Source organism: Schistocerca nitens, chromosome 9 (assembly GCF_023898315.1).
Source record: "Schistocerca nitens isolate TAMUIC-IGC-003100 chromosome 9, iqSchNite1.1, whole genome shotgun sequence".
Lineage (NCBI taxonomy): Eukaryota > Metazoa > Arthropoda > Insecta > Orthoptera > Acrididae > Schistocerca > Schistocerca nitens.
Window position 1 is genome coordinate 278714598 of NC_064622.1, and position 23067 is coordinate 278737664.

Genomic DNA, 23067 nt, shown 5'->3' on the forward strand with positions numbered 1-23067 from the left:
TGCAATAAAATTACATACTGATGCACAACTGTTCCCTGTGTTCATCCCCGATTATAATAATTTCACATTCAATGAGCACGTTTCCTAACGGAATCCAACCACATGTCCTTAAAAGAGCTGAAAAAGTTTTGTGTGCATGCATTTAGTTTCAGTGTACTGGAGGATCAAGTTCTTAGATTTCAGAGATGTGCACACATTTACTCTTTGTTCATCATAATTGTGTGTACTTAGTCTTAAGTTGGTCATCATAACAAACAATAGTTCAGTCAAATAAATCAGTAACATAACTGATACCAAAACATTAGTTCTCTCTGCAAATCTTCAAACAAATCATCAGTACTGGATTACACTGCAACTCTTGGCGTGAAGATTTGACTTAAAAAAATATTACAGACTGTACATAAAACTCAGTTCTTTTCAATCTTAAGCTTACTGAAATTGAAGAATATATTTCACCAGACACTTCCATTTTTATTTACTAACCATCTTCAATGGTCATTCTGAAAATGTATACCTACATTTTCCTATTTATAGACTACCAACAATTTTTTTGTTTAAATTTGGTGTACAATTTACTTACGTTTCTGCTCTTTTATTCATGTTCTGAAATCCACTTCTTTTGCACTTCACTTTTATAAAACTTCACAAAACTTGTCAGAATAATTATGTTTGTTTTACCCATTCCACACTCAGCACCACCACTTTTTTTGTCTAAGTTGTGAGTACTGCAAACATTGTGAAAACAATTTTTTTTCTTCCTTGTGTGTGTGTGTGTGTGTGTGTGTGTGTGTGTGTGTGTGTGTGTGTGTTGCAAATGAGACGAGATTTGTTAGATGTTCAGCATAGATGTCTGGTGTGGGGGTCAGGGGTGAGGTGGAGGGGGAGGAGGGGATGACTATAGGGAAAGAAACAGATATGGTGATACCTGAGAACTAGAACTATGACCTAGATAGGGTTGGAGGTCATTTGTCTATATTATATTATGTGGTTTATTAATTTAAAAAGTGTGTGGTCTGCCAAGTTGGTGTGATTATGAGATGCTTCTTTTCTGTTATGGTCTTAGTAATGTTGTAGTTTTCTTGTAGGATGAGAAGGTGTGTTTGTTGATTATCCTTGTGATTTTCATGTGTGTCTGGCACTACTATTATGTTTATGCTGGTGTAAGTTTTTGGAATAAGTTAAATGATTGTCCTGTACTTCCAAGTTCCTATATGCTCTTTGTATCTGGTGTCAAATGTTGTCATGGTTTATCCTATATATTTTCTGTCATGTGTTACATTCTCGTTGGTAGATTTCTGATTCTGATAAAGGAGTGTTTTATCTGTTGTTTTTGGGAAGTATTTTGAATTTAACTTTGATTAGGTGAGCTATTTTATGCATAATTTTCTGACAATATTTAAATATTCCGTATTTGTATTTGTGGTTGTATGTCACTGTGTGCCATCTTTTCTTTTGCTTTTCTTTCTCACTCTATGTTGTTCCTATTCTTGTGCTTTGTACATTTATTTGTGCGGCACATTGTCCTTGTGCTGGTGTTAACCAAATGATACTGCTTTCTGTTTCTTGATTTTAGTTTTGTTGCTGGGTTTCACTTTTATGCATTGTTGAGAGCTATTTGTACTATGTTATTCATTTCTGTTTGAAAGTTATCTGTGTCTACTGGCACTGGTTTAATCTGTGCAGTAGGAATGTGAGTGCTGCTTTCTTGTATGGTTGGGATGACTTGGTATCTAATGTATTATTATATCTGTTGTGGGTTTCCAATACGTGTCAAATATGTGATGACTGTCATCAGTCTCTATGATAATGTCCAAGAATTTTACTACATTTTTTTTTCCTTTCTCCACTGCAAACCTTATCTCACTACTAACAGAATTGATGTCTGTTGTGCTCGGTTTATCAATCGGGCACAAAATGTCCATCTATTGAATTCAATACAGGATGTTGTACCTATTAAAAAGGACATGTTCTACAGGGTCCATAATGTGTATGCTGTAGCTTCAGAAATTGGGGATCCACCGGTAATCCTTCACTTTGTAAACAGAAAATATTGTTGAAATGGAAATAGTTCTGTTCTCTTATCAGCTCTAACAAGTTGAATGTTTCTTAAATGAATTCATGTGGAAGTGTACTGTGTTAAGATTTTCTTCTATGATGTTTATCTTTTCTGTTATTGTCTAATTAGAATACAAGTTCTCTACATCAAATGTGAGGAGGATGGCTGTGTCTAAAATCTGTTTGTCTTAATTATGGAATAAATTGTGTTGTGTTCCTTATATTTCTATCCTCTTGTAATTTGTATAATGGCTACTCAGAAAGTAGGGAACATTTTGGCATTAAAAAAACTAAGTACAAGAAACGTATTTTATTACATACATCTGAAAGAGCAACTGACATACTACTTTTCCACATAGTCACCAAACACATTGAGGCACTTATCATAGTGGTGGACAAGCTTCGAAATACCTTTGTTGTAAAATTCTGCCGCCTGAGACTTCAGCCAGTGAGTCACGCCCGCCTGGAGTTCTGCGTTGTCATCAAAGCACTGCGTTGCAAGCCAGTTCTTCATCGTGGGAAAGAAGTGGAAGTCACCTGGTGTGAGATTGGGGCTGTAGGGTGGCTGAGGGAAAATTTCCAATTTGAATGAATTAAGGAGTTCTTTAGTGGGGTTTGCCGTGTGAGCTCAGGCATTGTCGTACAAAAACAAAATTTTGGATGTCAGCTTTCCTCAACGTTTGTTTTGAACTGCTCTTCTAAGGCTGTGCAAAGTTTGACAGTACTGGGCACAATTTATGGTTGCTCCATGTTCGAGAAAATCAATAAGAAACACAGCTTGCCTATCCCAAAGCACTGTTGCCATCAACTTCCTTGCTCACAAGGTTGGCAAATATTTTCTTGTTTTCTGGAGGGATCTTGTGTCCCGCACTCTATGGACTGTAATTTTGTCTCGCAATTGATGTGTTTCACCCAAGTCTTGTCACCAGTTACGATTCGATCCAGTAATGTATCACCATGTTTGTGGTAGGCCTTCAGATATCGCAACATTGCCCCCATTTACAGTTCTTTATGGTGCTCTGTAAGTATTTTGGGCACCCATCATGCACGAAATTTGTGGTAGCCTAGCCTTTAAGTGGCAATTTCAAACAACAAAGTCCGTGAAACTTGTGGAAAAGAAAGCGAAAGCTCCGTTATTGTGAAGTGACAGTTTTCACAAATCGTTTCATCAACTTTAGCGACAAGATCGTCAGTCATAATGCTCGAGCGTCCACTCTTCTCTTCATCATGAACATTGGTTCGGCCATTTTTAAACTGAATGCACCATTTCTGGATGGAACATTCACTCATTACGTTGTTTCCATACACTTCGCACAGTTCACGATTAATTTCCATAGGTTTTAAGTTTTTTGCCAACAAAAACCATATCACAGACCGCACCTCACAACTGGCAGGATTTTTGATTGCAGCGCACATTTCAAACTTGAATATCGAAAAAACCAGACACGCAGAGACATTCCCACTGTCATGGATGGATGCTGACAGAGCTGCCAAGCACACACATACCAAAATATATGCAATCAGCGCACACCTAGCGGCGTCAGACAGAAACATTCCCTACTTTCTGAATAGCCTTCGTAGTTTGTGAAATTTCCAACATGTTTCTTGCAAGTGAGTATGTGGAAGTATTCCCATTGTTCACAATCGGTTTGATATGGATGTCTTTCCTGTGCAGCTTTGCTCGATACCAGTGGGAAAGTGCACTGGGATTTGCTTGTAACATTTTCCTTTTTTCTCTTTGTCTCCTAGTGTACATTCAGTATCTTTTGGCGTGTGTCTACTTTGTCTGGTACACATCGGTTGGGTCTGAATTTAGTATTATAATTTTATTTTTTGTGATGAACTCTTGTGTCTTATAACTGTATTGCTCTTTGTCCATTCCTACCATAGAAAACACCAAGAGAACATTTGACACCCAATAAAAAGAGCATATAAAAGCATGGAAGAACGCAACAAACCACACAACAAATAACTCAATTTTTGCTGAGCACCTACACCAACTACTGAGACACAGATTTGGAAATCATAAGAGTAAAATTGAAACCTTCTCATTCTACAAGAAAACTAGCATATTCATAAAACCTAATAAGAGAAACAGCTTTTTAAATTAATAGGCCACATAATATAATATCAAATATAAATGTATCACCCCAACAATACTGAGGTCTTCCACTCACTACAATCCTCCTACCCCACCCCCCTCCCTTACAGTTCCCAATTCCCTTTACTACCTTCTCACCTCCTCCCTTATGCTTTCTTTGTAATCACTTTCCACTCCTCCCAAACTATTCTGAAGATCCCCACCCCCACCTCTATCTCATATCTACATCTCTGCTAAACATCTAACACATCCTCTCTGGTACACACACACACACACACACACACACACACACACACACACACACACACACACACAAAGAAAGAAAGAAAGAAAGAGAAAAAAAACCATCAACAAGGCAGTACCAAATAGACATAAATGTGAGAAAAGCAAATTCATAAAATCGTGAAAGGTGAAAGTGAAACTACATTGTTTTCAACTTCAACCTCCATTAGCAACAACAAGAAAAGCAATGGACTTTATGATATGTATAAAAAGGAAGAGAAATACCATAAGTAAATTGTATGCCAAACTTAAACAGAAAAACTGTTTTCAATCTATAAACATATGAACACTTTGTATCCCATATTTTATGAATGACCACTGAAAATACTTTTTAAATAAAAGTGAAACATGTCTGCCAAAAAACTCTTACATTGCAGTTAACCAGTTAACACAGAAAATAAAGGGCCCTTCAAGAAGCATGCTCGTTTTGAACTGCGTAACCTTTTTTTTTTTTTTTTGCGCATCATTTCAATTTCCATTAACATTCCAACGGTTGCTTCAGCCTGGACTTTTTGCATTTCTTCATTGTGTGGTGAACATGGAAGCAGTTTACCATCGTACAGCATGTGCTATTAGTGAAAAAATATTATCAGAATGGAGAAAGTTATGCAGCAACTCTTGAGATGCCTTAGTGTCATTTTAGGGTGCAATGAAGCACAGAATGAATCCACAGTTTGTAGACATATTGTGAACTTCAATGAAATAGGCTAACAGTGAACAATAAAGAGTTTTCAGCACCCTCATTCCAGCTGATATGTGTAAGACATTGCAGCAGTTCTTCATAGTTAGTCCAGTGACATTGATTCTCCACCATTCCAAAGAACTGGGCATAGGGTATTCCTCGTTGTTGTTGTTGTTGTTGTAATCTTCAGTCCTGAGACTGGTATGATGCAGCTCTCCATGCTACTCTATCCTGTGCAAGCTGCTTCGTCTCCCAGTACTTACTGCAACCTACATCCTTCTGAATCTGCTTAATGTATTCATCTCTTGGTCTCCCTCTACGATTTTTACCCTCCATGCTGCTCTCCAATGCTAAATTTGTGATCCCTTGATGCCTCAGAACATGTCATACCAACCGGTCCCTTCTTCTAGTCAAGTTGTGCCACAAACTCCTCTTCTCCCCAATTCTATTCAATACCTCCTCATTAGTTACGTGATCTACTCATCTAATCTTCAGCATTCTTCTGTAGCACCACATTTCGAAAGCTTCTATTCTCTTCTTGTCCAAACTATTTATCATCCATGTTTCACTTCCATACATGGCTCCACTCCATACAAATACTTTAAGACACGACTTCCTGACACTTAAATCTATACTCGATGTTAACAAATTTCTCTTCTTCAGAAACGCTTTCCTTGCCATTGCCAGTCTACATTTTATATCCTCTCTACTTCGACCATCATCAGTTATTTTGCTCCCCAAATAGCAAAACTCCTTTACTACTTTAAGTGTCTCATTTCCTAATCTAATTCCCTCAGCATCACCCAGCTTAATTCAACTACATTCCATCATTCTCATTTTGCTTTTGTTGATGTTCATCTTATATCCTCCTTTCAAGACACTGTCCATTCCGTTCAACTGCTCTTCCAAGTCCTTTGCTGTCTCTGACAGAATTACAATGTCATTGGCAAACCTCAAAGTTTTTATTTCTTCTCCATGGATTTTAATACCTACTCCAAATTTTTCTTTTGTTTCCTTTACTGCTTGCTCAATATACAGATTGAATAACATCGGGGATAGGCTACAACCCTGTGTCACTCCCTTCCCAACCACCGCTTCCCTTTCATACCCCTCGACTCTTATAACTGCCATCTGGTTTCTGTACAAATTGTAAATAGCCTTTCGCTCCCTGTATTTTACCACTGCCACCTTTAGAATTTGAAAGAGAGTATTCCAGTCAACATTTGTCAAAAGCTTTCTCTAAGTCTACAAATGCTAGAAACGTAGGTTTGCCTTTCCTTAATCTTTCTTCTAAGATGAGTCGTAAGGTCAGTATTGCCTCACGTGCTCCAGTGTTTCTACGGAATCCTAACTGATCTTCCCCGAGGTCGGCTTCTACTAGTTTTTCCATTCGTCTGTAAAAAATTCGTGTTAGTATTTTGCAGCTGTGGCTTATTAAACTGATTGTTCGGTAATTTTCACATCTGTCAACACCTGCTTTCTTTGGGATTGAAATTATTATATTCTTCTTGAAGTCTGAGGGTATTTTGCCTGTTTCATACATCTTGCTCACCAGATGGTAGAGTTTTGTCAGGACTGGCTCTCCCAAGGCCGTCAGTAGTTCCAATGGAATGTTGTCTACTCCCGGGACCTTGTTTCGACTCAGGTCTTTCAGAGCTCTGTCAAACTCTTCATGCAGTATCGTATCTCCCATTTTGTTTTCATCTACATTCTCTTCCATTTCCAGAATACTGTCCTCAAGAACATCGCCCTTGTATAGACCCTCTATATACTCCTTCCACCTTTCTGCTTTCCTTTCTTTGCTTAGAACTGTGTTTCCATCTGAGCTCTTGATATTCATACAAGTGGCTCTCTTTTCTCCAAAGGTCTCTCTAATTTTCCTGTAGGCAGTATCTATCTTACCCCTAGTGAGATAAGCCTCTACATCCTTACATTTGTCCTCTAGCCATCCCTGCTTAGCCATTTTGCACTTCCTGTCGATCTCATTTTTGAGACGTTTGTATTCCTTTTTGCGTGCTTCATTTACTGCATTTTTATATTTTCTCCTTTTTACCTACTTGATCCTCTGCTGCCTTCACTATTTCATCCATCAGAGCTACCCATTCTTCTTCTACTGTAATCCCCCCCCCCCCCCCCATTTCTGTCAATTGTTCCCTTATGCTCTCCCTGAAACTCTGTACAACCTCTGGTTTTATCAGTTTGTCCAGGTCCCATCTTCTTAAATTCCCATCTTTTTGCAGTTTCTTCAGTTTTAATCTACAGCTCATAACCAATAGATTGTGGTCAGAGTCCACATCTGCCCCTGGAAATGTCTTACAATTTAATACCTGGTTCCTAAATCTCTGTCTTACCATTATATAATCTATCTGATAGCTTCTAGTATTTCCAGAATTCTGCCATGTGTACAACCTTCTTTTATGATTCTTGAACCAAGTGTTAGCTATGATTAAGCTATGCTCTGTGCAAAATTCTACCAGACAGCTTCCTCTTTCATTTCTTTCCCCCAATCCATATTCACCTACTATGTTTCCTCAGTAAGGTGAAATCTCCAGTACGATCTCAGTTACCATCCTTACAGAATTCAGTTAATGCAGCAGCTGAAAGAAGCCGACTATGAGAAAAAACAACATTTTGTTGACTGGTTTCGGAGAAGACAACGGGAAGAGGACAGTTCTGCAAGTATCATCATCATTAGTGATGAGGATCACTTCCACATTAATGGATTTGTGAATAAACAGAAGTGCTGGATCCAGAGGCCAGTAATCCTTGCACGGCTCAAGAACGGGAAATGAACCCACAGCAAGTGCCATTTGGGTGTGACTTTTGGGTGGTCAGCATCGTCAGCGGGACGAGCTGTGGCAGTTAATAGAAACTGATAATGTGAAATGATAGGAGATTCTATACAGCTTCTTAAGTGAACCGGACCTTCGAGAGTAGTTGTTTCAGAAGGCTCTGCCACCTGTCATACATAACGCACAACTGTGTTGTTCCACAAGTGGTTACCACATTGTTTCATCTCGTGCAGTAGGTGCCAATGATGGTCATCAAGGTCATATGACCTAACCCCTTTCCAATTTTTTCTTGGGCTCATGTTAAACCATTATTCTATGCCAATAAACCCCAAAACATCTACAAGTTAACGGAGGAAATTCAACTTGCAATTGGCGAAATGCAAGTGGGGTCTTATCAGGCACTTACAGTAAATTTCACAGACTGAGTTCTTGCACACCAGAGCAGTAGCAATGGTCATTCACAAGACATCATTTTCCATACCGGCAATGCATATGTTTATCTATTTTGAAAAGTAAAAATCATAATTCAATACATCAAGACCAATGTGTTTTTTGAAGGACGCTGAATTGATATACAACAGCTGCTACAGAAAATAGCTACGCAAAGAAACATTTTAAATAACAAATTTTGAGGGTATAAAAACTCATAAAAACGTAAGTACTTACTGTTTTGCGTCCATATCTATCACTCAAATTGCCCCAAAAAGTCGAACTTAACATCATCCCCAAGAAAACCACCTGCAAATTTCCACATATATTATGACAGTATGTTTGTACATGTCTTTGTATACAATCTTTCTGCAATATGATTAACAGTAATTCAGTAACACACTGAGAAGTGGGAAGCATGTCCTTTCAAGTCAACACTGAATGTGAAATGGGATATTCAGATTTACAGTTCTTAATTTCAGAAATTGAAAATATTTTAATCCGAACTGGTATTAGCTAGAAAACATAAGAAGAGACAATAACACACTCTCTCTCTCTCTCTCTCTCTCTCTCTCTCTCTCTCTCTCTCTCTCTCTGTGTGTGTGTGTGTGTGTGTGTGTGTGTGTGTGTGTGTGTGTGTGTGTAGCATCCCACCCCCACTAGTTCCAAAGTACACTGAGGTGACAAAAGTCATGGGATACCTCCTAATATTGAGTCGAACCTTCTCTCACTCAGCGTAATGCAGCAGTTCAATGTGGTATGGACACAGCTAGTTGTTGGAAGTCCCCTGCATAAATACAGGGTGATTCAAAAAGAATACCACAACTTTAGGAATTTAAAACTCTGCAATGACAAAAGGCAGAGCTAAGCACTATCTGTCGGCGAATTAAGTTGTACATTTGTTCGCTTGAGGCGCTGTTGACTAGGCGTCAGCGTCAGTTGATGCTAAGATGGCGACCGCTCAACAGAAAGCTAGCAGAGAGCTGCAAATTCCACAATCAACTGTATGGAGAGTCCTGCGAAAAAGGTTAGTTATGAAACCTTATCGTCTGAAACTGGTTCAAGCACTGTCTGCAGCTGGTAAGATTAAAAGATTCGATTTCTGTGATTTTATCCTTGCTCAAATGGAAACAGATGAATCTTTCGTTTCAAGATTGTGTTTAGTGATGAAGCAACTTTCCACACTAACGGGAAAGTCAACCGTCACAATGTCTGTATATGGCGCACTGAGAATCCGCGGGAAACAACTCAGTATGAACGTGACTCACCTAAGGTGAACGTTTTCTGTGCCATTTCAGCCAATAAAGTTTTTGGTCCCTTTTTCTTCGAAGGTGCTACTGTAACTGGACTACAGTATCTGGAGATGTTAGAGAATTGGCTATTCCCTCATCTCGAACAAGAAGCACAACAATTCATATTTCAGCAGGATGGAGCGCCACCACATTGGCACTTATCTGTCCGTAACTACCTGAACGTCAACTACCCGAGGCGATGGATCGGCTGCCAGGCAGCCCGTGACAGAGCACTTCATCACTGGCCTCCAAGAAGCCCTGATCTTACCCCCTGCAATTTTTTCTTATGGGGGTATGTTAAGGATATGGTGTTTCGGCCACCTCTCCCAGCCACCATTGATGATTTGAAACGAGAAATAACAGCAGCTATCCAAACTGTTATGCCTGATATGGTACAGAGAGTGTGGAACGAGTTGGAGTATCGGGTTGATATTGCTCGAGTGTCTGGAGGGGGCCATATTGAACATCTCTGAACTTGTTTTTGAGTGAAAAAAAAACCTTTTTAAATACTCTTTTGAAATGATGTATAACAGAAGGTTATATTATGTTTCTCTCATTAAATACACATTTTTAAAGTTGTGGTATTCTTTTTGAATCACCCTGTACTGAGCCATGCTGCCTCTATAGGTGCCCATAATTGCAAAAGTGGTGCCGGTGTAGAATTTTGTGCACAAATTTACCTTTCATTTAAGTTGCACAAATGTTCAATAGAATTCACATCAGCCAATCTGGATAGCCAAATCATTAGTTTGAATTGTTCAGAATGTTCTTCAAATCAATCGCGAACAATTGTGGTCAAGTGACACAGGACACTGTCATCCATAAAAATTCCATCATTTTTTAGAAACAAAGTCCATAAATGGCCGCAAATGGTCTCCAAGTAGCCAACCATAACTACTATATTTCCAGTCAATGATCAGCTCAGTTGGACCAGAGGAACCGTCTACATTCCAACTGATATGGTCACGGGCCCAGGAGAAGCACTAAAGCAAGATTTCACCACATTCTTCTAATGGATACTTTTGTCGTATGTCCCAAATTTATTTCCATGGTTATTTCATGCAGTAGCTTATCTGTTAGCAATGACAACCCTATGTGAACTATGCTGCTCTGTCATTAAGTGAGGGCCATCAGCCACTGAATTTTTCATGGTGAGAGGTAATGCCTGAAATCTGATGTTCTTGGCACCCTCCTGACAATGTGAATCTTGGAATACTGAATTCCCTATCTATTTCCGAAACAGAATGTCCCAGGCACCTAGCTCCAACTACCATTATGCTTTCAAAGTCTTAATTCCCGTTGTGGAGCTATGATCATGTCAAAACCCTTTTACAAGAATCACTTGTGCACTGCCCTTCTATACCGTGTGTAGAATGGTACTACCGCCATCTGTATAACTGCATATCGCTATCCCATGACTTGTCATCTCAGTGTAAGTTCCCAGTCTCAAAATTAATTCAAACAATTATTTTCAGCAACCATTTTTTTCTCTGTTGTTTCACATGACTGGAATAACCAATGAAGAGAAGAAAGTGTTGCAAAATAGTGCTAGCATGGATAAAAAATATCTCTACTCTATGTACATTACATGGAATGTGGCTCTTGAGAATGTTCTGTGTGGCAAAGAAAATGTGTGTGTTCTCGTGCCTTTTCCCTACAACTGTTAGAAAAGAATGAACAATTACTCTCTCAATTAGCGTTACAACTACATTACTCACAACCACAAATCTTAAAAAATAAACAGGCTAATAATTAACAATACTAACTGTTGTAGTGAGAGCCTGTTGGTAGCGTGAGATGTGCCACTCACAGTGCAGTGCTGGCGAAAGCACACTGAGAATAGTCATCTCCATGCTGTCTGCCATCCAACACAGGCCTGTCAGCAAAGACAGACGAACTTGGAATTTCCCAAAGCCCAGTGCATTCACAGCCTGTGTCACAGTGAAAGTATCTGGACAGAAATTGTAACACATTAATACTGGAAAGATAGTTGTGAACCCAAAATGATCAGTAGGTTCAGAAAAAGCTCATGTACTAAAAAAAAAGATTATTGTCTCCATCGCCATACATAAAAATTATTAACACAAAAACGTTAAAAGTAAATAATGATGTAAAATATTGTTATGACATATATCTAATTCCACTCAGTTACTTTTTGAAAGGAGAAATGTTCTTTATAGAACAAATTGTCATGGTGGTTGTGATGGTAATGGTTTTAGATCACTGAACAGCATGTTCTTCAGTGGCCTTGCTGAATATGAACCAAGGCATTTCGTGAATTGAGCTAAGTACTCTTTCCTAACAAGATATGTTAATGTAACAGTGTCCCATGAAAATATATTAAGAGTTTTCTTGAGAATATATAAACAAGTGACAATGTCAATATCATTACCTACATGGGCATTAGGGGGTTGCCCATATGAGCTAAACCCATGTGGAGAGTTCAATTTCTCTCCTTCCATCCCCACTCCCCCCCACCCCAATTCCCCTCCCCAACATTAACAGTCTCTCCTATGTCTCAATTTTGTGGCACTTCACACCATTCTTATCTATCACTAGTAAGCTAACAGTGAAAGAAGTATAATGTATAATTCATGAACAAGTACATGTGTCATTTCACTTTGTCCTATAAGTTAAGTTGTTAACTGGGTTTGAACAGAAAATTTCACCAGTATTACATAGTCAATAAAATTTACTACTGGCTGTTCCAGTTCACAAACAAAAGTTTCACATTGCAACATGCAATAAGCAGTTTGGACCAGATATATTCACAAATTTACATTCTTATCCTTACATCAATCTTATTTGAAATATTTTAAACTCCAACTGCATAATACGTCATGCAAACACGATTAACCCCTGTGGTTAGAAACAAATTTCATAAAATTACTGTGCCACAAATATATATATATATATATATATATATATATATATATATATAGTTATGGCAACAGTTTGTTACGAAAGCTTGAATTTTGTGTGTATGTTTGTGTGTCTGTCGACCTGCCAGCACTTTCATTTGGTAAGTCACATCATCTTTGTTATATATATATATATATATATATATATATATAGGGAAACATTCCACGTGGGAAAAATATATCTAAAAACAAAGATGATGTGACTTACCGAACGAAAGCGCTGGCAGGTCGATAGACACACAAACAAACACAAGCACACACACAAAATTCAAGCTTTCGCAACAAACTGTTGCCTCATCAGGAAAGAGGGAAGGAGAGGGAAAGACGAAAGGATGTGGGTTTTAAGGGAGAGGGTAAGGAGTCATTCCAATCCCGGGAGCGGAAAGACTTACCTTAGGGGGAAAAAAGGACGGGTATACACTCGCGCACACACACACACACATATCCATCCACACATATTGGAATGACTCCTTACCCTCTCCCTTAAAACCCACATCCTTTCGTCTTTCCCTCTCCTTCCCTCTTTCCTGATGAGGCAACAGTTTGTTGCGAAAGCTTGAATTTTGTGTGTATGTTTGTGTTTGTTTGTGTGTCTATCGACGTGCCAGCGCTTTCGTTTGGTAAGTCACATCATCTTTGTTTATATATATATATATTATCATAATTGTTGTATTGTACTGTTGTGTGAATTTCATTTTTTTTGTAAATTATTTTTGATTTAATGTTCTATGATACAACCTTAATATGACTATATCTTTACTGAGTAATTTGGAATGATGTTAACTGTGTGCCAGTGGATTGTATGTTATGTGTGTGGTGGGAAGAAAAGAAGGAGAAATGTTAAGTTTTCTGGAGTTGCGTACAAATGGAAGGTATTTCACTGAGTGAATATTGTAAATTTATGGCAACAAGGCATCTAGAATTATTAAAAATGAAAATTAGATATGAATCAGTTTGTTGTCAATGTTATTTGAAAAAACACGTCAACCTATAGGGTTTCCAGACAGAAGAAATTCAAGCAACAGATTTAAGGAGATCCTCAAGAAACAAGATGAGTATTTTTTCTTTAAAACTACCACTAGACTGAACTGACAGTATTTTAATTCCATGAACAATTATTACAATCAACAGTCATCCAATATGTGAAACAAAGGAGGTTATTAAAACATTCCCAATGTTAGTCATTAAACATGGGAAATAACAAGTTCAGGTTTAAATTTGTTTATGATAAACACAGGATAAGCTTCATTTTGACTTATTACTTTGCATTTTATATTTGATAATGAAGTCTAGGTATCCTAGTATTTCATGTTTAATTGAGATCTTCCTGGTATTCAGCCAAGCTGCTGTTTCCATTTCCTACACAATGTTTCAACGACCAACTCAACTGCCTTCTAAGCATTTTGTGAACCGAGGTAAGAACTCTTTTCTAACATGAAATGTTACTGCCACATGAAACAATATTAACAGCTGTCTTGAGAATGTATAAATGTGTGACACTGCTATAATCTAGGCAGGCATTTAGGGCTGCCCATATGGGCTAAACCCATGAGGAGAGTTTAATCTACCTCCTCCTCAACATCAAAAGTCTGTCTTTAGTCTCAATTTGGTGGCACTTCACACCGAGTTTGATTCGTAACATCCACTGCACCCTCTGATGCTCTTTTGTTTTACAGAGCACACACTAATACTCCGCGAAAAGTAAATTCCCTCTGCGGTTTCCAATGCTGATAGATGTGATGATCTGCGAGGTCTTAATAAACTGAGTGCTGGACTTGAAGCATTATTAAAATTGAAACCTCCATCCCTGTTATTAGGTTTTCTGAGATCAGAGATCATATTACTTAGTGTTTATATGTAGAAATTAAGGCAGGGTTGATTTTAGTTTAGTTTATAAAAGAATATTCAGTGTTCAAAGTCATGACCAGTATGCCTAATTTGTTTATGCATAACCAGAACTATAAACAACTGTAATGGATCACCAATACATACACACAATTATTTATAACACTACAACCACGGGTAACAAGTAGACATATGGAATTCCTAGTGAGGCTCTCCTATGGATATGTAGATTGTATGTAAAAAGACAGATTACACAACATGAGTTGAAGGCAGAGATTGAGATCGCAAAACTGAATTAGAGCCCCTTGAGGAGGGGGGAGGGAGTATTGGGGGGGGGGGGGGGGGAGGAGGAATGGAATGTGCAACAAGGTATCACAAAAGGGGCAAAAAGGAAACAGTTTGGATAATTTCATTACTGTTGAGCTACAGAACAGATAGAGACTCATATTTGTTAAGGGGAGTAGAACGTTCAGCTGTGCAAGACAGTAAGCTGCACACAATTAATAAGAATTTGAGAGACAGATACGAAATGACATTGAATACAAATGACAAGATATTTCCAACTGGTAAATTCTGTGACTTTTCAAAAGCAACTGAATGTGCAGTTCACAGTACTCTCCCAGATAAGCTCAAATATTGTAGTATGGTACCAGACATGTTGCTGGTAACAGATTTTCATCCCACTTACCTAAAAGGATGCACATTGTTTCATTAAGAAACTCGGGGAGTGTACAAAATGAAAATGCATTTTTAGAATCACTATAGATGTACCCCAGGGATGGCTATTTGGTTTGCTCTTGTTATATATTGATGGCCTCACGTAAGTGTTTTACATCCAAAGTGTGTTACACCCAAGAAGTAGAAATAGTTACCTTTGCCGGCCATTCAGCTGTTTTAGTAAAGCCTAATTGAATAACTTCAGTACCTGAAAATGTAAATATAGTGGAACTTCAATTTAACATTCTCCAATTTTACATTTCTCGTGATTCTACACCATAAATTCGGAGACCCTGTGAAAAACCCATGAACAAGTTATAAGTGGCACAAAAGACACAACTCGCACCATGGGTGGTGGTGGAGTTAAGGGAATATTTTAGGCTGGCGTGGAGAGGAGAGATGTGAGAGAGGAAATGCTGATGTAATCTGCAATCAGTGTTGCCAACACAACTTGCAACATTTAGCTTCACTGCACAATTATGATACAACTACGGCTAGGTTGCAGCGGTAATGGAAAGACAAGACAGTCAATGCAAAGTGTTACAGACCAAGCCAATATGTGATGAAGGGGGCCAGCCACCACCTTTTCTTGTGCCAATTATAAATCATCTTTTTGCATGTATTTCCAATGTACTGGGTTCAGCAACAATATCAATCTTCAACCTTTTAAATTCAAACACTGAGTTTTGAAGAATATGTTGTGTCATAATCAAGGAAATGTTGCCCTTTTCTGACCAGTGAACACTTTTTGGCTGGTGACTTGTAAAGTCAACCAATATCCAGTGCAGTCGCCTCACCACACCGCACTAACACACGTAAAATGAGCTTGCCTATTGGATGTGTGGAGAGGGGGAGTTGCCCCTCAGTGACGGGAGTGCAGGTTGGGGTGAAAGTATCTTGTGAAGTGCTGAAAACATACTTCTTGTGCAGATGATGTGCTATGACAGAGATGTTACATGTAAATAGAACAAGTTTTTTGCGATAGCACAGTTTAAAGACTTTAGTGTTCAACTACAACATGATGCAGTTGCAGCAAGTACATACACTACTCATGTATATACTTCGCACTGCACACACTGCAGATTGTAAAGATTGGCAGCAGTGACAGAGGGCATGAAGTGAAACTGTAGCACCTGAGCTTTCTTTCAAATTTACGTTTTACAGAGTGAACAGAAATTCGCTGAGCTGGCTTCTAATAAGCTTGTAATGTCAATAGGTGAAAATCTCTTTTTTCGATGTGTCTGTTTTTCTCATAAAGCCTAAAATAACACTTTAATGGTGGTCAGCACATGAAGTGCAGCTCGTAAGAAAAGCGTTAAACAATAACAGCAATGGTGACAAAGTATGTCATTAAGCAGATGTCCACATTCATGCTTATGGCTTAAGCACTTAGCTGCTATGATAATTTTGGTTTAATTCCCCATGTTCAATTTTTGACTTTCTTCTGGTTGAGCACAAAGGATGATCTCTCAAAAACATGCATTTTGAACATATAATTCGTGTTCACAGCATGTCGAAAAACAGCTCGATTACCTTGTACATAGATACCAATTTCAATTTTTTGATGACTTTTTACTTGCTGTTACACATCTGGAATTTTTTAAGAACTGATGAAATTCATTACCACAAATTACTGTATAAACAATGTAGTGTACATTAACTTCTGTCAGTTACGTAGATTTTATACAAAGTATTGGAGAGGATTGTGATTTTTATCATATATGCCAATTACATGTGTGGCTCATGTTTTAAGGAGTTTTAACATTTTCCTCGGCTTTGCAGTTTTTAACTCTAGGCTGCACAAAAACATAAAACAGGGATTTCCCTGTAATATTTTCTTGAGAATTAATGACTGGTTTGCTGCAAATGGACTGTCACTGACTTTAAATGAAACACAATACATGCAATTCAATATTGTACAAGACCTGACCACACCATGATAAATAATGCATGAGCATAGCCAAAAAACACAAAATATTCTAAATTCTGAGGTGTTTATATTGATAACAACTTCAAGTGGATGTTAAATATTACAGATCATCCTGTATGTCTAAACTCCACAACTTTTGGGTTACAAATAATATCTGATTTTGCTGATGAAAAAGTTTCATTTTTGGCACCTGCACCCATGCATGCACACGCCACAGCCAACTCCAGCAGCTTGGGTTATGTCCATTGTTTGATTTTTCCTAGTTTCATTCACTAATGCCCAATGGTATAATATGCTACATAACATATCACTGTGGAGAACTTGTTTATTGCACAAAAGCATAGCACAATAAGAATAATTTGTGCTGTACATTCTAAATCCTCATATAGACAGTTCCTTAAACAAGTTGGCATACTGACATCATAGTACATTTCATCCTTTAAGAAGTTTGTTATCAACAATCAATTACAGATTGAAAACAGCAGTAACATTCAAAACCATAATACTGGAAGGAGAAATGATTTACTCAATCGATCAGTCAGCTTTAGTGTGGTACAGATAAAAGTGAGGTATAAATTTTTTTATCCACCTACACAGTCATGTAAGGAACTGATGATAAAATTAACTTCAAAGACAAACTGAAATATTATCTGCCTGACATACAAGAATGTCACTTCCTCATAGTTGGATAACATTATAATAATCTTAACATAAAATACTACTTCATGTAATTAAGTTTAACTCCATAAGAACACTAATACTTTTTTCCTCCATTACATCTCACTGGATAACAACCAGTAAAGTAAAAAATTAAAAAAAAGAAAAAAGAAAAGGAAAGAGCCAGACACACAATGATTAAAATTTGTTCCATAACAACTTGCGGAGGAGTACTGACTCCTTGTAAAATTTGAGTACTTGTGCTACAAGTGTCCACTTGTTTCTTAAAAATAAAGGGTGTGTCTCCAGTCAAAAACATTCAATGCCATCTTCTCAGGTTTCAGATAAAATATGGCACACAATTATAGCAACATCACTCGTGTTATTTTTGGGAAGCAGAACACCTAAACCATGGCAAGCTGCAATTATCTAGTTTTGTCTGGAAGACTGGATGGAAGTTAAACACAGTCAGGTGGTCAGCCTAACTGTCTGAAATTCATTTTCACACGGATTATACTTTATTCCCACATAACCACGACTACCCTCCCATGAGCGACCAACAAAAAAATGGTTATTTCACATTTCCATTACCTGATAAAAGCAGATTGTTAAACAAATCCCGCAACAGATGACCAATTATTTGCATCGTGGCACAAATTTGAAAAATAACTGAGAGGCAGTCATTAAATAACTAATGGTTCATGGCCAAACAATTCAAAAACAATTCTCAAGTGAGTGACTCATACACAAGAACAGTTTACAAGGGCTTCACTGTGTTTATTAAGTTCAACAAACATGGATTGTTGCACATTAACTCAAACATCTCCAACAGTAGGACACTTCTACAGTGGGGGCAAGGGAAATCACATGCAAAAAAAGAGCTTTCCTAAAATACTCCAATGAAGTAGAAAGAAAAGAACTACACTGCAAATAATAAACACAGACTTGTGTACAATTACCACAATACACACAATATCTGGGTCAACGGAAGCGTCAGATTCCACCGTCGGCTTTGACCCACTGACGTGGAATTTAGTTTGTGAGAGTGGCGTGTTTGTAGGTGTCGTTTTGATGTGATCGGTGGTGCTCTCTGGTGGTGTGCTTATGTGCTGTGTGTTAGGTGATGTTTTTGGTTTAGTTTGCGTGTGTGGCGTATTGATAGGTGGTGTACTGTTGTGGTCAGTGGTTCTCTCTGGTGGTGATGTTTATGGGTAGCATGTTGTGTAGCGTATGGGGTTCATTTGCGTGGTAGCATTGCACGTGTGTAGTATCGGTAGTGACTGCTTTCAGCAGAATATTTTTCAGTGAGTTAATGATTTTGGTTTTGCTATGTCAATGTTATTGTAGTTTTTTTCTGTTCATTGTGTGTTAATTTTGGTAAATTGCTTTGTTTATATCATTGGTAGGTATGGATATGACTGACAAGGTCAACAGTTTTCAGTTGTTGGGGATGATGGCGGACAGCGCATAGTCTCTAATAAAATTTCTTCAACTATTCGGATTGTGGGATGAAGTTGTGAAGAGTTTAGTGTGTCTTTAAGAAATGAGGCTTACTAAAGTTCCAGCGTCTCGGACCTGGGTTGACTATATGTGGAGATGTCTTAAGGATAACAGGTCAAGGGAAGTGTTCGATTCCAATTTTGATTTTCTAGTTTTTTTTGTGGTAGTATTAAGTGTAGTGGTGGTGAAAGATTTGAGGTTTATAGTGTGGTATCGATAGTTGCTGTTGACCTATATAGGTCAAGGGAAGTGTTCGATTCCAATTTTGTTGTGTTTTTTGAGGTAGTGATGATTGTGGATGTGGTTGTAGTTTTGGGTTTCATGATTTGGTATCAAGGGAAGTGCTTCTTCCTTAGACTTTTTACAAGATTGCATGCAAAATAAGCACAAGGAAGAAGAATTCAATAGAGGTACTGAGAAAGACAGCAGAATAACAAAGAACATAAAATAACCCAGTCATACTCAAAGTGTATTGTGGTAACTAACAACAGCTGCAAAGAAGTTAGTCTAAATTAGGATTACAATGATATGTATAAAAGTGGTGCATAGCAAATGTAAGTATAGTACCATCTGGTATCACTGAGACAGAAGTCATTTCAATCTCTTCAGGTGTAATAGGAGGCTCTCCTGACGATGACTTATCCAAGTCTTGATAATTTGATTGTGTTCGACGTACAGCTGATAGTAACTGTGACATTTTCAGTATTCTGAAACACAAGCACATTTAACAAACAGGATTTATTTAATGAATACCACAACCAGGATGAATAAAATTTAAAACGGCAGTTATATGAGTCTGAAAACTATCTTAGCACTTTGTTACAGGAAGTGCAAACAAAGAACTGTATGAAACACTGATACATAGTCCTTCACCTTTAATAAGTTGTCTGTTGTTATGCTTAAAGATAGTAAAAATGCTAATAGGATGGCGTTGGAAAATATAAAAATCCAGCGAAATAACACACTTAAAATGCCTTGTGAACTAAGAAGTGGTGGTGCCTGTTGTGGGTAGACGATATCTGAATGCCAAGTCTAATTTTTAGGACGTCTATCGTACCAGAATGATGTGCCGGTACAGAAATTTATAAAAACAAAATTTGCCGTCACTATACGATCTCACATTTTATAAATGAAATCTTGACTAAATAGCTGATATTTGTTGGAGGCCAAACAAATGAATAAATATGGACTACATCTACTTGAAACGAAAGTTATCCACATACATGTCAAGAAAGCACTGAAACTATCTGGATTTGCACTGCGTAAATTTGCAGGTACACACTTCACAGACACTTGTAAGACACCACTATTAATCAGACATTCTGATAATTTTGTGTGTCACACAATGGTATCGTACTATCTTAAATAAGCAGGTTATGACACGTTTCACGAACTCGCTGGAAATAACGGTACTCACAATCAGGCTATTACAACGCAAATTTAAGAATCTTCAGGTAAACACAGTTTACCCTTTGTGTTTTCCTTAACTGCTTGTCACCGATGCACTTCTGTCAATTTCCCTTGTTTCTGTACCCGAAGAGAACATCGTACACATCCTATGGACAGATAAACACAACCAAATTTGACATACGTCAAATTCTCATAGCAGAGCCACCTATCTCATATGGATGAAATTATTCGAATGGCGCTTGTTTTCAAGTAGTTCCTTCAAACGACAAATGCGCCGTAGACAACCAACTAGTCCACGTTGTGCGTGGATTAATGGCACGAATAGCATGATTACAGTACTTGCATATGGCTCGGTTTTTGTCCACTGTAGCAATTCTGCACGCGATGGCAGCACCGATAACCAGTCCATTGTTAAAAGTTAACGACTCTTCGTTACTACTGCGTCCACCGTTGTAACACATTTCTGGAAACCAATGTTTCCAGACTGAGTTTTGTAAATTTCCCCAAAATGATACCGTTTTGGCAATTTCCCCCCAGATATCGTAAATAATCCAGAATGAAATTTTCACTCTGCAGCGGAGTGTGCGCTGATATGAAACTTCCTGGCAGATTAAAACTGTGTGCCGGACCGAGACTCGAACTCGGGACCTTTTGCTTTTAGCAGGTAAGTGCTCTACCATCTGAGCTACCTAAGCACGACTCACGGCCCGTCCTCACAGCTTTAATGCCACCAGTACCTCGTCTCCTACCTTCCAAACTTCGCAGAAGTTCTCCTGCATACCTTGCAGAGCTTGTGCGAAGTTTGGAGTGTAGGAGACGAGGCATTGAGGGAATTAAATCTGTGAGGACGGGTCAGTGATAATATGGTTACTCAAATATGTAGAGAGATTGTCTACAATCACAACCTTTTTTTTCCTTCCAGTTTCTTCAGCCTGGGCAGCAGTGTTGTCTCAAACGAGTCACTGGAGGTCACTGCGTCACACCACCCTGAACTAGAATGATTGTACCTGCATCCCTTTGGACCTCCCTTTGTCCATTTGTTCTACAGCTGCCCAGTCTTGCAGACGACAAAAGATGGCAAAAGTTCCCCTGTTGCACTGCCACACATCATAATGGACCAACTAAATTTAGAAACGTTACAAAACTTTTCTGGGTATTTTGCACCTCAGTGACAGATAACTCTGTTTTATCAGAATCGTCTGTGAGATTTGTCTCATCTAGATTTCAGATGTATGATGGTGCTACATCTCTCGTTACATTTGACAGATTTTCAATGTATTTACGCGACATGGTTCCATCAATATCTGCCCTGCTGCATTTGATGTTGGTGGCAAATCTTTCAGTCAATTGAGGATGTCGTTGAAGAAAACCTTTTGTATAATCTTTCACTAGTACATTGTTGGAAAATGCTTTCACATTACGCCCTGTTCCATCCAGATAAGATTTTACTACGTAACGCAGATCAGCAGAATTTAGGGGGAAGCCATAATTACTCATCATTTCTATTTACGATGCAAACGCATTCTCCTCATCTCCATTAAAAACGGGCTTCATTCCTGGGGTATTTTGATATTTTTGTTTAAGTTTGTTTAAAATCGTATGTCTTGGGATTTTTAAGTGATCTGCAGCCTTTCTGTGGGAAAATGTACAACTCCTGATACTTTTCAGGCATTGTTCCAACTCTTGAGGTGAATAATCGATGTATCGACGTGCTATTAATTTTCTTTTATATTCACGAACCATAACTATGAGAAATAATAATACAGAACTATAACTAAAATACATTTCGTAGAGATGAGTAGGGTTACTTTGCTCCATTTTAAAAGTGGTGCAAAGTAGACTCACAACTGTTGAAAATATAACGTCACTAATTTATTTTTGAATAAGAGAAAAACAAATGCAAACATATTATCAGGCGAAGTACATTTTAATTTAACATTAAATTCTACAAAAAAATGGTCGTATACTTACCATTCCAGTAATAAAATTCTGTTCTGTAGAGATCACTTTTCAAAAGCAAATTTCAGTTTACTCAACTTCAACTCAACTAAACATAAAATAGCAGACCCAGAAAGTACTGGATGGAAGACTATAATGCCATCTATGATTTAAAGCTGAAAGCTTTTGATTTTAGTTGAAAATTTCTCATACAGAGGACTCTGAAACTTTTTTTCATTTCTGACGCAAAGTAGCCCCCATTGGAGCAATGTAGCCCCAATTTATGGTAACGTGTTACATGGTACGAAGAATGAAATTATGTGACATGTACGCCTACTACGCTGAAGCGCCAAAGAAACTAGTAAAGGCATGCATATCGAAATGGAGAGATATGTAAACAGGCAGAATACGACGCTGTGGTCGGTAACACCCATATAAGGCAACAATTGTCTGGCAGAAGTTGTTAGATTGGCTACTGCTCCTCCAATGGCAAGTAATCAATATTTAAGTGAGTCT

At 38.1% G+C, this 23067-nt stretch overlaps 1 protein-coding gene across 2 annotated transcripts in view; it reads right to left on the minus strand.

Moving 5' to 3' along the window:
* Positions 1–20779, minus strand: part of LOC126203232 (synaptic vesicle 2-related protein) — a 103031-nt gene extending 82252 nt beyond the window's left edge. The window contains exons 1-4 of one of the 2 annotated variants that reach the window (XM_049937477.1): positions 20621–20779; positions 19771–19910; positions 11400–11584; positions 8579–8650 (exon numbers count right to left, since the gene is read on the minus strand). In XM_049937477.1, coding sequence (XP_049793434.1) covers positions 8579–8650; positions 11400–11584; positions 19771–19900 — 387 coding nt within the window. In that variant the 5' untranslated portion in view covers positions 19901–19910; positions 20621–20779. Of the gene's footprint in view, positions 1–8578; positions 8651–11399; positions 11585–19770; positions 19911–20426; positions 20508–20620 lie in introns of those variants that run through there. The other variant, XM_049937478.1, reaches the window with a different exon arrangement.
* Between the last annotated feature and the right edge of the window lie 2288 nt (positions 20780–23067).